Genomic DNA, 16,079 nt, shown 5'->3' with positions numbered 1-16,079 from the left:
TTAACATGTGGTGGCGGATAATTTGAAAATAAAAAACCTTCCGTTAGCTATCATCCGCCATCTTTATTCAACAGAGCATCGTGCTGCTATCTCTAGCTACATACATTTAACATGTGGTGACGGCAATTTGAAATTCTATCTAGATGCCATCTTTAATCAACAGAGCACAGTGCTGCTATCCCTTTGAATTGTGGTGACGGATAATTTGAAATTCCGTTAGCTATCATCATTAAACATTAGTGCATTCGCTAACCTAACCTCTCATCTACTATCTTGAAGGAGATTATACGACACCTCCTCTACCTCCTGCTCTTCCTCCTCCTCCTCACCTACCACCTCCGCCTCCTCCTCCTCCTACTCCTCTGTCAAGGCATAACTTTATCGAACACGCATCGCGAAGGCAAGAGTGTGCAGCGATATGCATGTTTAGACTTGCGGATTACAAAAGAAACATAACAAGACTTGAATCGAACACTGCACTCGATGTCGTTAACTTCAACATGTGATTAAAACATTGTCTGGTGTGTTCAGAACACTACATAAGTAGAATCGAACGCTGTACAACATGTTAGGGGATACCTTTGTTCTAAGAAGATCAGATTGAAACATAACAAGACTAGAATTGAACACTGCACTCGATGTCGTTAACCTTAACATGTGATCAGAACATTGATTGATGTGTTCAGATCACTAAACAAGTAGAAGCGAACACTGTACAACATGTTAGGGGATACCTTCGTTCTAAGAAAATTAGATTGCAAAATAACAAGACTAGAATCGAACACTACACTCGATGTCGTTAATCTTAACATGTGATCAGAACATTGATGGATGTGTTCAGATCACTAAACAAGTAGAGCCGAACACTGTACAACATGTCAGGGGGTACCTTTGTTCTAAGAAAATTTGATTGAAACATAACAAGACTAGAACCGAACACTGTACAACATGTTAGGGGATACCTTTGTTCTAAGAAGATCAGATTGAAACATAACAAGACTAGAATTGAACACTGCACTCGATGTCGTTAACCTTAACATGTGATCAGAACATTGATTGATGTGTTCAGATCACTAAACAAGTAGAACCGAACACTGTACAACATGTTAGGGGATACCTTTGTTCTAAGAAAATTAGATTGAAACATAACAAGACTAGAATCGAACACTGCACTCGATGTCGTTAACCTTAACATGTGATCCGATACAACATGTTAGGGGATACCTTTGTTCTAAGAAAATTAGATTGAAACATAGCAAGACTAGAATCGAACACTGTAAGAACATTGTTTGATGTGTTCAGAGCAAAAATACAACTTCAATGATTTACCTAGTGTAAAAATCAAAAACACACACTGTGCACATATCGCATAGCTATCTCGCCTATCACTTGCCTAGTATGAAAATCAAAAGCACACTGTGCACATATCGCATAGCTAACTCGGCAACACTTCAGATGATTTGCTTAGTACGAAAATAAAAAAAATCTATACCGCGTAGCTAACTCGTTCATCGCACTGCTAAGACGCTTAGTAATTGCAAATACACTGATATATGTCATACGAAAATCAAGAAAGCACACTGCGCAGCCAACTTGCTCGGGTCACTCGCTTAGTAATTGCAACACGACTAGAACACTGATACACGTTACTCTTTTTTTTCTCGAAAAACACACACACAGATAAGAATGTTCCGAGATACTACATACTTACATGTTTTTTTGTTAAAAAAATAGGGGGTTGAAAGATCATAAATTATATGTACACATGTTGTCTCCTCCAAGTTGTAAGATGAAATAGACGCAGTACTGCGAGTTTCCGCTCTAGCTGGCGAACGGAAGTAGCATGATATCTCAGCAAAAAAATACGCGTGAGCTTGCATACACGCAAGTCAGACACAATGATGGATACCGCGATTCAAATCCTGGCAACTTATGCCGTCAGGAAGGGCATCCGGCTAGATCATGTTATGATGATCGCGCAGGTCCCTCGCCTAGCATTTGCTATTTTTTACAGCTTCCGACAGTAGGAGTTCGAACCTGCTATCTCCCGAAGTAGCGGGAATGATTGAAGAGTGTTGAGGGTGATTCATTTGTCGGATGGAGGCGTTAAGCTGTGTGCAGGCTTCTTCGGTAGGAGTAGGCTATGTGCCGGCACTGGGATATCTAGTTATAAAACCCGCTACAACAAATTTATCGCGTATACTGCGATTTAAAATCCTAGTCAGGAAGGGTAACCGGTCGTAAAACTATGGTGTATGATCTAAGAGGCGGGGTGTGCAAAAAAGCCAGCATTAAGTAAGGGCTGTTGATAGGGGGCGTTAAACCTTGTGCAGACTCCTTCGAAAATTATTGTGAGTACAAGACGTTGATGGTGATTCATCTGTCGGATGGAGGCAATAAGCCTTGTGCAGGCTTCTTCGGTAGGAGTAGGCTATGTGCCGGTACTGAGACATCTAGTTATAAAACCCGCTACAACTGATTTGTCGCGTATACTGCGATTTAAAGTCCTAGTCAGGAAGGGTAACCGGTCGTAAAACTATGGTGTATGATCTAAGAGGCGGGGTGTGCAAAAAAGCTAGCATTAAGTAAGGGCTGTTGATGGGGATGTTAAACCTTTGCAGACTCCTTCGAAAATGATTGTGAGTACAAGTGTGTTGAGGGTGATTCATTTGTCGGATGGAGGCGTTAAGCTTTGTGCAGGCTTCTTCGGTACGAGTAGGCTATGTGCCGGCACCGGGTTTTACCCTCTCCCTACTATTGTATATTACATTCTTAGGTAGTTTCGAGGGCGTGCAAAAAGCCAGCATTAAGTAAGGGCTGTTGATGGAGGGGTGTTAAACCTTGTACAGGCCCCTTCAACAGGAGTAGCCTACATGCTGGCGCCGTGCAGGCTCTTTCGATAGGAGTGGGCTATATGCTGGCACTGTGTTTTAACCTCTCCGTACAATCATGATATTTTGTGTTAGGAGCTTACACGGGCTGAATGCTACTCAGCTAAGAAGACATTCCGTGAGTTACAAGTAGCTTATCACCACGCAGTGTCTTCGTTCAAGGTTACTACAGCCGGAGGATGCGTGTACAATTTCAGCCAACACATGCATTCCGCACCTCGCTCTGAATGACTGCGCCGATACAACTTCAAAGACTGTGGAACAAAAAAAATGTAACCTATAGCCTACAGTTTGGTTTAGTGTGCATGCCTCTCACCCGGTAGTCTCGGGTTCGATTCTCTTGGGATTAAAAATATGTTTTACAGATTTTAAATCGCAAGAATTTGTTTTAAGACTAGTTGCCCTTCCTGACGCAAAACTGGTAGTATTTAGCCTCTTACATCATACACTATTGTTTTCGACCGGTTGCCCTTCCTGACGTCAAAGAACTCGGATTAAGAATCTGTTTTACAACTAATTGCTCTTTCTAACACGAGAATCGGGAATTCACAGCTAGATGCTCTTCTTAGATTTTAAATCGCTGTATCACGAACTATTGTTTTACAGCCGGATGCCCTTCCTGACGCAAAACTAAGATTTTAAATCGCAAGAATTTGTTTTAAGACTAGTTGCCCTTCCTGACGCAAAACTGGCAGTATCTAGCCTCTTACATCATACACTATTGTTTTCGACCGGTTGCCCTTCCTGACGTCAAAGAACTAGGATTAAGAATCTGTTTTACAACTAGTTACCCTTTCTAACACGAGAATCAGGGATTTACAGCTAGATGCTCTTCTTAGATTTTAAATCGGTGTATCACGATCTATTGTTTTACAGCCGGATGCCCTTCCTGACGCAAAACTAAGATTTTAAATCGCAAGAATTTGTTTTAAGACTAGTTGCCCTTCCTGACGCAAAACTGGCTGTATCTAGCCTCTTACATCATACACTATTGTTTTCGACCGGTTACCCTTCCTGACGTCAAAGAACTCGGATTAAGAATCTGTTTTACAACTAGATGCTCTTTTTAACACGAGAATCGGGGTTTTACAGCTAGATACACTTCTTAGATTTTAAATCGCTGTGTCACGAACTATTGTTTTACTCCGGATGCCCTTCCTGACGCAAAACTAAGATTTTAAATCGCAAGAATTTGTTTTAAGACTAGTTGCCCTTCCTGACGCAAAACTGGCAGTATCTAGCCTCTTACATCATACACTATTGTTTTCGACCGGTTGCCCTTCCTGACGTCAAAGAACTAGGATTAAGAATCTGTTTTACAACTAGTTACCCTTTCTAACACGGGAATCGGGGATTTACAGCTAGATGCTCTTCTTAGATTTTAAATCGCTGTATCACGAACTATTGTTTTACAGCCGGATGCCCTTCCTGACGCAAAACTAAGATTTTAAATCGCAGGAATTTGTTTTAGGACTAGTTGCCCTTCCTGACGCAAAACTGGCAGTATCTAGCCTCTTACATCATACACTATTGTTTTCGACCGGTTGCCCTTCCTGACGTCAAAGAACTCGGATTAAGAATCTGTTTTACAACTACTTGCCCTTTCTAACACGAGAATCGGGGATTTACAGCTAGATGCTCTTCTTAGATTTTAAATCGCTGTATCACGAACTATTGTTTTACAGCCGGATGCCCTTCCTGGCGCGAGATTTTAAATCACAAGAATTTGTTTTAAGACTAGTTGCCCTTCCTGACGCAAAACTGGCAGTATCTAGCCTCTTATCGTACACTATTGTTTTCAGCCGGTTGCCCTTCCTGACGTCAAAGAACTCGGATTAAGAATCTGTTTTACAACTAGGTGCTCTTTCTAACACGAGAATCAGGGATCTACAGCTAGATGCTCGCCGGATGCCCTTCCTGACGGCATAAGTTGCCAGGATTTGAATTGCGGTATCCATCATTGTGTCTGACTTGCTTGTATGCAAGCTCACGCGTATTTTTTTGCTGAGATATCATGCTACTTCCGTTCGCCAGCTAGAGCGGAAATTCGCAGTACTGCGTCTATTTTGTCTTACAACTTGGAGGAGACAACATGTGTACATATAATTTATGATCTTTCACCCCCCCTATTTAAAAAAAAAAATGTAAGTATGTAGTATCTCGGAACATTCTTATCTGTGTGTGTGTTTTTCGAGAAAAAAAAGAGTAACGTGTATCAGTGTTCTAGTCGTGTTGCAATTACTAAGCGAGTGACCCGAGCGAGTTTGCTACGCAGTGTGCTTTCTTGATTTTCGTATGACATATATCAGTGTATTTGCAATTACTAAGCGTCTTAGCAGTGTGATGAATGAGTTAGCTACGCGGTATAGATTTTTTTTATTTTCGTACTAAGCAAATCATTTGAAGTGTTGCCGAGTTAGCTATGCGATATGTGCACAGTGTGCTTTTGATTTTCATACTAGGCAAGTGATAGGCGAGATAGCTATGCGATATGTGCACAGTGTGTGTTTTTGATTTTTACACTAGGTAAATCATTGAAGTTGTATTTTTGCTCTGAACACATCAAACAATGTTCTTACAGTGTTCGATTCTAGTCTTGCTATGTTTCAATCTAATTTTCTTAGAACAAAGGTATCCCCTAACATGTATCGGATCACATGTTAAGGTTAACGACATCGAGTGCAGTGTTCGATTCTAGTCTTGTAATGTTTCAATCTAATTTTCTTAGAACAAAGGTATCCCCTAACGTGTTGTACAGTGTTCGGTTCTACTTGTTTAGTGATCTGAACACATCAATCAATGTTCTGATCACATGTTAAGGTTAACGACATCGAGTGCAGTGTTCAATTCTAGTCTTGTTATGTTTCAATCTGATCTTCTTAGAACAAAGGTATCCCCTAACATGTTGTACAGTGTTCGGTTCTAGTCTTGTTATGTTTCAATCAAATTTTCTTAGAACAAAGGTACCCCCTGACATGTTGTACAGTGTTCGGCTCTACTTGTTTAGTGATCTGAACACATCGATCAATGTTCTGATCACATGTTAAGGTTAACGACATCGAGTGTAGTGTTCGATTCTAGTCTTGTTATTTTGCAATCTAATTTTCTTAGAACAAAGGTATCCCCTAACATGTTGTACAGTGTTCGCTTCTACTTGTTTAGTGATCTGAACACATCAATCAATGTTCTGATCACATGTTAAGGTTAACGACATCGAGTGCAGTGTTCAATTCTAGTCTTGTTATGTTTCAATCTGATCTTCTTAGAACAAAGGTATCCCCTAACATGTTGTACAGCGTTCGATTCTACTTATGTAGTGTTCTGAACACACCAGACAATGTTTTAATCACATGTTGAAGTTAACGACATCGAGTGCAGTGTTCGATTCAAGTCTTGTTATGTTTCTTTCGTAATCCGCAAGTCTAAACATGCATATCGCTGCACACTCTTGCCTTCGCGATGCGTGTTCGATAAAGTTATGCCTTGACAGAGGAGTAGGAGGAGGAGGAGGAGGTAGGGGAGGAGGAAGAGCAGGAGGTAGAGGAGGTGTCGTATAATCTCCTTCAAGATAGTAGATGAGAGGTTAGGTTAGCGAATGCACTAATGTTTAATGATGATAGCTAACGGAATTTCAAATTATCCGTCACCACAATTCAAAGGGATAGCAGCACGGTGCTCTGTTGATTAAAGATGGCATCTAGATAGAATTTCAAATTGCCGTCACCACATGTTAAATGTATGTAGCTAGAGATAGCAGCACGATGCTCTGTTGAATAAAGATGGCGGATGATAGCTAACGGAAGGTTTTTATTTTCAAATTATCCGCCACCACATGTTAAATGTATGTAGCTAAAGATAGCAGTAGGATGCTTTGTTGATTAAAGATGACGGATGACAAGTAACAGAACTTTTCAAATTGCCCGCTACTACAGAGAGCAGCACGGTGCTCTGTAGATTAAAGATGGTGGATGACGGCTGACGAAATTACCCGCATGATAGCAGCACAGTGCTCTATTGATTAAAGATGGCGGATGATAGCTGTCAAAAAAGCACGTGGCTTTGTTTACTAAACAAGAGCACGTGGAAGTTGCCGCCACCACATTTCAAAGGTATCTAGCTAAAGATGGCAGCACGGTGCTCTCTTGATTAAAGATGGCGGATGACAGCTGTCAAAAAGCACGTAGAATTTGCCACCGGCATAAAGAGGGCAGCACGGTGCTCTCTGGCGGTTGACAGCTGTCAGAAAAGCACATGGGTTTGTTTCCAAACAAGAGCGTGTAGAATTTACCACCACCACATAGAGGGCAGCACGGTGCTCTCTAGATTAAAGATGGCGGATGATAGCTGACAAAAAAGCGCATAGGTTTGTTTCCAAACAGGAGCATAAAGAATTTTTCAAATTGCCGCCACTACATTTCAAAGGTATCTAGCTAAAGAGTGCAGCACTGAGGTTTGCGATGCAAGATGGCGGATGACAGCTGTGACGTACCACATTTCAAAGGTAAGTAGCTAAAGAGGGCAGCACGGTGCTCTCTGGATTAAAGATGGCGGATGACAGCTGCACGTGGCTTTGTTTCCAAACAAGAGCACGTGGAATTTGCCGCCACTACATTTCAAAGGTATCTAGCTAAAGAGTGCAGCACTGAGGTTTGTGATGCAAGATGGCGGATGACAGCTGTGACCTACCACATTTCAAAGGTAAGTAGCTAAAGAGGGCAGCACGGTGCTCTCTGGATTAAAGATGGCGGATGACAGCTGCACGTGGCTTTGTTTCCAAACAAGAGCATAAAGAATTTGCCGCCACTACATTTCAAAGGTATCTAGCTAAAGAGTGCAGCACTGAGGTTTCGGATGCAAGATGGCGGATGACAGCTGTGACGTACCACATTTCAAAGGTAAGTAGCTAAAGAGGGCAGCACTGTGCTCTATGGATTAAAGATGGCGGATGACAGCTGCACGTGGATTTGTTTATCTCACGCTAGTGAGGTTAAGTTGGTAGCACTAAGGTTTAGGCCCGCCAAGATAGCAGTACTGAGGTTAGCGATGCGTTGTTGTCGATGACAGCTGTCAAAAAGCACGTGGCTTTGTTTACAAATTCAAATTTCCCGCGGGTGGTGGAGGAGGCCTCTGGGAGGCCTCTGGCTGTGGTGGTGGTGGAGGAGGCATCTGGGAGGCCTCTGGCTGTGGTGGTGGTGGAGGTGGCCTCTGGGAGCCGGTGGGGGTGGTGGCGCCCTAACTGTCCAATTATACTACTCCTTTCCTATCTCATCGTCGCCATAAGACCTATCTGTGTTGGTGTGACACAAGACAGATTGAAAAAGAAAAAAAACACTAAACCTCACTCCCGTTGTTCATTAATGATTTCTGGAATGTCCTGCTTGGAACATGTTTCTGCCATCCTTTTCTTTTTTCACTAAAATTTTTATAACTGCCAACCATGCTTGGCATCATATTATCCTTAGCTGACTTCTTCATTAAATTGTTTCCTGATAAGTTCCTTCAAGTTCCTTACTTCCACAACCACTTCTAACTCTATATATTGTTCTTGATCTGAGCCAGTTTATTATGATTTCTCTCTATGTTTAGAAGCTGCCCTGACGTCATTGGCATTTAAAAATGTGAAGACTTGTCAGTAGATTTACTTACACAAACTTTTGGCAGTGCAATGCCCCGTAAAACTGATAGCATTCTAATGGATGTTAAACAAATAGTATTAATATGTTCATGGGCCATAAGTGGAAGAACTGAAGAGAAGAGATGTTCTCACATGGAACCTGTTCTATCTTGTTTTGAAGTCGGAAAAGTACAACGTTCATATTGTTGTAATCGCCACACATCTAGTTCACATGCACAATATTAACTGCTAGTGGAAAACCTTGTCCACAGGAGAACGTTGGAAAGTTTTTATTTGGGTTCTGCCTGAAGTATTTGCTTCTGAATAGGAAGATGATCTATAGGAGATGAGAGTTACATTTTGCCAAGTTGTCATAGTTAAAATATCATTCTCCTTGAGTATCAGATGAAGAAGGAATCATTGGACAGATCATCTAAGCTCTCTCAATCTGAATGAAAAATGAACAGTGTAGTAAATTGTTCTATATTTGTGTTTCATGGATATTTAAAATACATTCTTCAAGAGTAGTTAGATACTGTCATCTTCAATGGTTTATAAGACCCTGATTTAGATAAAGTGAACTTTTGAGATCAGTGCTGTGACTTGTTCTTCATTCACTGTTCCTAGTACAAGTTAAAATTTGGCCTTGATCATTATATAAACTCTCATGATGACCATTTTGTGAAATGGAACCCTGATTTTTTACAGAGTCCGTTGCTTTTTGGAACACCCAAAGGGAAAATATGTACAATTCTAAATTATGGTGATAATAACATATGTTAACATCCTCATCACATACCTGCGTTCGTTCAAGATTCACTTTCATACCTCCACATATTATTTGCAGCAGTTTACACAGAGCATTGTTGATTCAAAATTCATATGCACAGCTGTGTGTTTTTTGTTAACAAGTGAATCTCTGTTAAGAAGTTTTTCAAGGGACTGCAAAAAAAAGTTTCTTAAGCAGGAAACTTCTTAAAAGGGGTAATGCCCAAAAACTTAATCTGTACTTTGAAATACATGTGAAACACACAGCCCACAGATTTCCTTGTTTGTGAGGAATACCAAAATAGGCTGATATAATTATAAGAGCTGCTAACAGAAAGCCACAATATAAAAATTTGATTATCATGACAATATTTTTAGAGATAAAGTAAAATAATTGAATATACCGTATTATAAATATATTTGATAAGAGAAGGGAACATATTATATAAAACCTTGTACAAGAGATAAGAAATACTAAGAACATTAAAACGGTAAGCTGGAACTGTACATAATGTAAATTCTGTACTGCATTAGACATTAAATACATTTTCAAACACAAAAGTCTAGGCTCCTACTTGGAAAAGAAATTGTCCATGGTGACTGTTTCCAGTTTTTACTGCTTTCTTGAAGTATAAACCTCTCCACTTCCCACATTGCCTTTATGTGTTCTGAGGCACACAGGCTGAACGTTCCATAAACCGTCTCAGTTTTTCAAGGCAGATGCTTGCCTCACTGCAAGATGGTCTTGGGGGATTCTCTTACTCAACCTCTTCTTCTTCTTCTTCTTCTTCTTCTTCTTCTTCTTCTTCTTCTTCTTCTTCTTCTTCTTCTTCTTCTTCTTCTTCTTCTTCTTCTTCTTCTTCAATCTCCTCATCTCCTGCCTGAATTTCCTTGCAGATCTGATCGATGGCCTGCTCCTCGCAAGTGATTACCATATCATGAATGGCAGTGAAGTTGTTGAAACTACTGGTAATCTACATCTTCTCCTGTATAGTTTTCCAGCACCCAGGCTGTTAATCACCAACTTCCATAACAATGCTGTTGGTACCACCACCGAAGCCTGCTTTCTTGAAGCAATTTGCTATTATTACAGGATCCACTGAATCCCATGATGAGGCAATGAAATGCATTGTGTCCAAAAGAGATGGTTTGCCTGCTTCTATGCGTAGCAGCATACGGCGCACAACTGATTTTTGGTACCTCTGCTTCAATACCTTATCCATTCTTTGGTCCATGAGCTGTAGTACCGATGTAGTATTCAGTGGAAAAAATTCTACCTTGATGTTCCTTAAATAAGGCCATTCCTTGGGATGAGCACGGGCAGTGGTCCATAAACACCACAATCTTCCTGTTCTGGCTCCCCATTTTCACATCTAATGCCTGCATATAATCTTCAAACAGGGAACTTGTCATCCAAGCTGACTTGTTGCTGGTGTACTTGCACAGTAAATTCCTGACATTTTTTAAACAACATGGCTTTCTAGACTTCCCTATCATCAGTTGAGGTAGTTTTTCAGTTCCTTCCATATTAGCTCCAACCAATACCGTAACTCGCACTTTACTTAATTTTACCCCGTGGCAAGATCCTCCCTTCAAAACTGGAGACGTATCCGGAATAAGCTGGTGAAAAAGTGCAAATTCATCGAGATTAAAAACGTTGCAAGGTGTACTTATTTTAGCAGGCAAAACCATTTCCTTCCACGCTTCCCTTTCCTCCGCACTTACACTCTCTGCTTTGCCACAAATTGTTTTGTAAACGATGCCGGCTCTATTTTTAAAGTGCTCCAGCCACCTGTTCGGCATGGTAAAAGGTACCCCCCCCCCTTTTTTTTGCCTATTTTTGCTTTACGTCGCACCAACACAGATAGGTCTTATGGTGACAAAAAGGTACCCTTAATTTGCATGCAATTTTTCGGCTTTCTCCTTCACAATAGTCCCACTGAAAGGTATGTTTAAACTTTGCTGCTGTTTAAACCATATTAGCACAGCTTTTTCTATTTCATCGTACTTGTCAGATTTAACTTCCTTGCAGTTTGCTGAAGTATTCCTTGCAGAAGCAAAGATCTCTTCTTTCTTTGCTATAATGCCATTCAAGTTAGATGGTGGCATCCACAGCTCCTTTGCCAAAGCAACACGGGAAAGTGTAGACGACTCCACTTTCCTTATAATCTCCACTTTGTCTTTTATTGTTAGTGCCTGTCGCTTGATCTCTTTCCTCTGAGTTCCGCTCATTTTCACTTAAAACGTTTGTACGTTGATATTACAAGTACAACTAACTTCACCGACTCCTATTCATACTAATTACGACGCTACACTATGCTTGGCAATCCGTAGCTTAGGCTTACAAGACGCAAAGACAAGACGTGTACTACAGTTTGTTAGCACGTGCTTTCTATCTTCCTAACACCCCCGACACCTGCTTCAAGGATAACGGCAGCAAATGGGAAATCTGGCAACTTATTCTTAGAGATTCTTAGAACCTAGGCCTAAATCGCCCCTCCATTCCTACTTGTTGTTATGGCAACGGGTGTAGTTTCTGGCTGTTTTGCAAGTACCGCATGGCCAAGCTAGTATTGAGTTTATTTTCCCGCTTCAATCCTCTTCATGCTATAGGTAATGAAGAAAAGAAACACAGGTTCAGAGTTGCAGGAATGAGTGCATGGAAAAGTATCTGGGGTATTACGTAGGAGTGATAAAGGCGCAGTAGCAACACTAGCACATCTAAACGTAAACAGTTTCTTTCCCTGCGAGAATTTTATTTCATGTCTCCTCATCCTTGTGCTACGTTCTAATAAATATCATAAAAAGAAAGAAAGGTTCCACCTAATCAGTACTTATTTATTATCACATGTATGATGGAATATCACATGTATAATAGGACCGGTTTCGACCTCTTACAAGGTCATCCTCAGCTGCATTTGAATCCTATGTTTGCATTTTGAATTATGCCTCATTCCTAAAAGCTTTATGACATATTCTGAAATTTAACAACATTATGTTGATTACACTTTTGCTAAGAGTTCCAATGTTACAACATAGCTAAAATTAAAACAAGTTAAATACTCTTATTACATAACATAATGACCCAATATACACATGTAATTATAAAAAGGATTCGTCTTTTCTTTCTAACGCATAATGTAAGAATAATTTACCATAGGCCTATTCACTTAAAACAAGTTTCTTTCTTATAAATGTTTAGTCATGTATGAGGCGAGCTTTGTTGATATTTGTGAATATTACAGCAGCAAATTAGCAGTAAAATACGCCAGTCAAGTGCAAATTATTCTTACATTATGCATTAGAAAGAAAAAACAAATCCTTTTTATAATTACATGTGTATATTGGGTCATTATATTATGTAATAAGAGTATTTAACTTGTTTTAATTTTAGCTACGTTGAAACATTGGAACTCTTAGCAAAAGCGTAATCAACATAATGTTGTTAAATTTCAGAATATGTCATAAAGCTTTTAGGAATGAGGCATAATACAAAATGCAAACATAGGATTCGAATGCAGCTGAGGATGACCTTGTAAGAGGTCGAAACCGGTCCTATTATACATGTGATATTCCATCATACATGTGATAATAAATAAGTATTGATTAGGTGGAACCTTTCTTTCTTTTTATGATATTTGGTGGCTATCAATACAGAACAAAAATAAAATTTATAAATCAAGACGTTCTAATAATATGATGTAATAATTACGAGTGACATGATAATACAATGTTTAGCTCTTATAAAAGTAAAATTAAAAATAACTTTCAATTTTATGCCAACACGTGGTATTGCAATGCCTCTGCGTGCCTCCCACCAACACCCAGTTGGCTATCAACATTCGTTCAACTTCGTAGACGATTGGGATCTTTTGGCTGGCTGTTTGGTGGCATGTGTATCAGCTGGCAAGTCGGCTGTTTCCTGCATAGAGTCGGGAAGTCGTTTTTGTTCACCTCACTAATAATGGACACGGAAAATCTTATCAGTTTAGTTCAAAAATGTAATTTCCTCTACGACAAGAACCATAAGTATTACTGTAACAACAACATAAGAGAGAATGCCTGGAAGGAAATAAGCAAGGGAATGAAAAATCAAACAGGTTAGAATATTCAATTTTGTGATAGATTAACAGTAATGTTGTGGACAGATACACTTTACGGTTTTTAATTAATGTTTAGGCCACCTCAATTAATGACTTCACCCTGTCACGGTCCGCAAATTACTGCATTAAAGCTTTATCAAACCATCCATTGCATGCTTTATATTTCCCACGTAGAATCCCGTTCGATTCTATTCCGATAGATGGAACGGTGGAGTGGAAATTTCGACTGATGGGTTCGATTCGATTCCACAAGGTGAGAGTGAGCATCTGGTGTCCGTGTTGTTATAGCGTGATGTCATATGACCTTGGCAAGCCTGCACAGGTTCCGTGACACCAGAGACAGACACACGTCGCAAGCGCACGAACGGTCTAACACAGAGTGCAACTTGCGCGGAGACTGGAGGGTTCTAACCCTGGGCTGCTTTGAGCATACTTTTTCTATCTCAAGGGGCTCTATAAGATGAACTGTTTAACCGGGAAATAGATTTACAACATAACACTTTAAATGGGAAAAATATACGTATATCTTAATGCAATTGATCAAGGGACCTAGAATATCACACTTCTTAGGCGGGAAAACTTCTTATGCGAGGACTTCTTAACTGAGTTTCACTGTAATCATAATAGCACTTGTCATCATTTGGTGAGAAAACTGTACAGGATCTGCTATGTCAGACAGATATACACAAATTGGTCAAATGTTTGAACAGAGTCTATGATAAAATATGGATTCAAATCAGTGATGCTGTCACATTCAGTAAAACAGGGCTGAAATTGTTCCACTTTCAAAACCGATATACACTGGTGTGGAAGTTCTTGCCGTCTGTTGATATGATGTCATCTTATGAGTATTGTTTTTGTGATTAGGAGAGAACCTCCCTAAAATAAGTTGGTATAATTTAACTATTGTGAGCTGTTGGCATTTGATTGTGTAATATGCGATATGTAGAATTAGAAAGAAAGAAAACTTGTAGTGTTAGAGAATGTCTATGAAATTTGTAGGAAGTGTTAGTTAATTGTGTGACTTACCCTTTATATCCCGAGCTGGTTGCTTGTGATCTGGTTGAATGTGCTTTTTGAGTCATTACTTATCTGAGATCGTTTAAGATTGTCACAGTCTTATCTACTGGTTTTAATAACATTACATAGAGCATTGTTGATTGCTAACATATGATCGGTTAATATTACGCATGTGAACTAGATATTGTGTGGTATTTTCCCAACCTCAAAGTGGAATGGGTTCGTTGTCATATTTGATGGAAACATTTAGAAACTCAGTGGATAGTTGTCATCATTGCTCCTGTCAAGTAAGGTGTGCTGTTTCACTTTCAGCTCTTGACATCCTGAAGAAACATGGCCGTAAGGAATTGTTCTACCAGTTCTCTCCCACACTGATGCAGGCAATTCCTAAGCAGACTGTCCAGGCACTCATTGCTCAGGGGCGGAACTTGAATCCTGCTAAACTGCTTCCAGCTCTAGTCACCTGTGATGATGATCAGGTAAGTCTGTAAATTATGAATTTAACATAGAAATATCCAATAATTAAGAATGGAAAAGGAGTACCTACCAAATGTAAAATATGTTGTCTCGAAGCCTTCTCTCTGTTATAGGGAGTTTGCTTATTAATAGCTGAAGAAGCCAGATTATAAAATTAGATCTTAAATAATTTTTTAATGAAGAAATCTTGTTTTGGGGTATGTTTCATACTGATTTTAATGTGTTTATGGGCGAGTTTTCGAACTTCTATGGAAAATCGTGTATAACCTTTTAAGAACCTTTAACTGAAGCAGTTTTGCATTCACCGACAAAACTACACATTTTGTTACTCAGACATTGTACATACTTGTTTATTTTTATATATGTGTCCGTTTATATTTTGTTCATTCTTAATACCATAGCACTCGACCACAACCGTTATATATTACCAGGACCTACTGAATTCCATGAGTCTAAAATCATACTGAAATTTTTGACCTACAACACTGAGCATCTCATTTGTACTTTTATTCCAGACTTTTTAGCATGTTTAGTGTACTTGTATTATTTATTGCTCACCTGTGTCACACATAATATTTCACTTTCATTTGCAACATTTTGAGCGCCATAGCACCTTGCCTAATTCAACCACACTTCATATTGTAAATTATATATTCATAAGATTCTTACTGCTTAGAAACATGTTTTACGATTTCGCCAAATATTGTGTATATTTAATATGGCTGATGACGACCCGGACTAGGGTTGAAACTAGTCCCATGTAATGTAAATAACATTGTAAATACAACTAAGTATTGAATAGGTGGAAAAACTCTCCTGTTTATAATTTATATGTTATCTCAGTTCAGTATGGACCAACAGCATGAACTTCATAACCCTATTCTTTGAAGTCTATTCAACTGTATTCTTGCAAAAAAATCTCCTGCTATGGAGCACAGTGATGTATTGTATATCTATCCCTTAGTCTCTTTTCTGATACAGGGTTGCCCTTTTTGATGCCAATCTCAGTTGAGGAGCTGATAAGAAGGAATGAATGATGGTGAATGAAATTGGGTAAAGAAGTAGAAGGAATCACCTGCACCTACACATTTTGCCGTGTACGAAGATGCCCTACTCTACAAAGTATCTTCTAATAATACAGGTGTGGAAATATGATACAGGTTTGAGGGAGGATTTTTTTTAACCAGGCCAGACTTTGCTTTAAAA

General features: G+C 39.5%; 1 protein-coding gene across 3 annotated transcripts in view; it reads left to right on the top strand.

The window, feature by feature from the left end:
* The window catches only part of dor (vacuolar protein sorting-associated protein 18 dor), a 291,400-nt gene that overhangs the window by 134,170 nt on the left and 141,151 nt on the right, over positions 1-16,079 (top strand). For all 3 annotated transcript variants that reach the window (XM_067149280.2, XM_067149279.2, XM_067149281.2), the window contains one exon: positions 14,709-14,875. In XM_067149280.2, coding sequence (XP_067005381.2) covers positions 14,709-14,875 — 167 coding nt within the window. The remainder of the gene's footprint in view (positions 1-14,708; positions 14,876-16,079) is intronic.

This window comes from Anabrus simplex, chromosome 6, assembly GCF_040414725.1.
Source record: "Anabrus simplex isolate iqAnaSimp1 chromosome 6, ASM4041472v1, whole genome shotgun sequence".
NCBI classification, from domain to species: Eukaryota; Metazoa; Arthropoda; class Insecta; order Orthoptera; family Tettigoniidae; genus Anabrus; species Anabrus simplex.
Note: the sequence above shows the minus strand (reverse complement) of the source record. Positions and strands in the feature narration are given on the sequence as shown.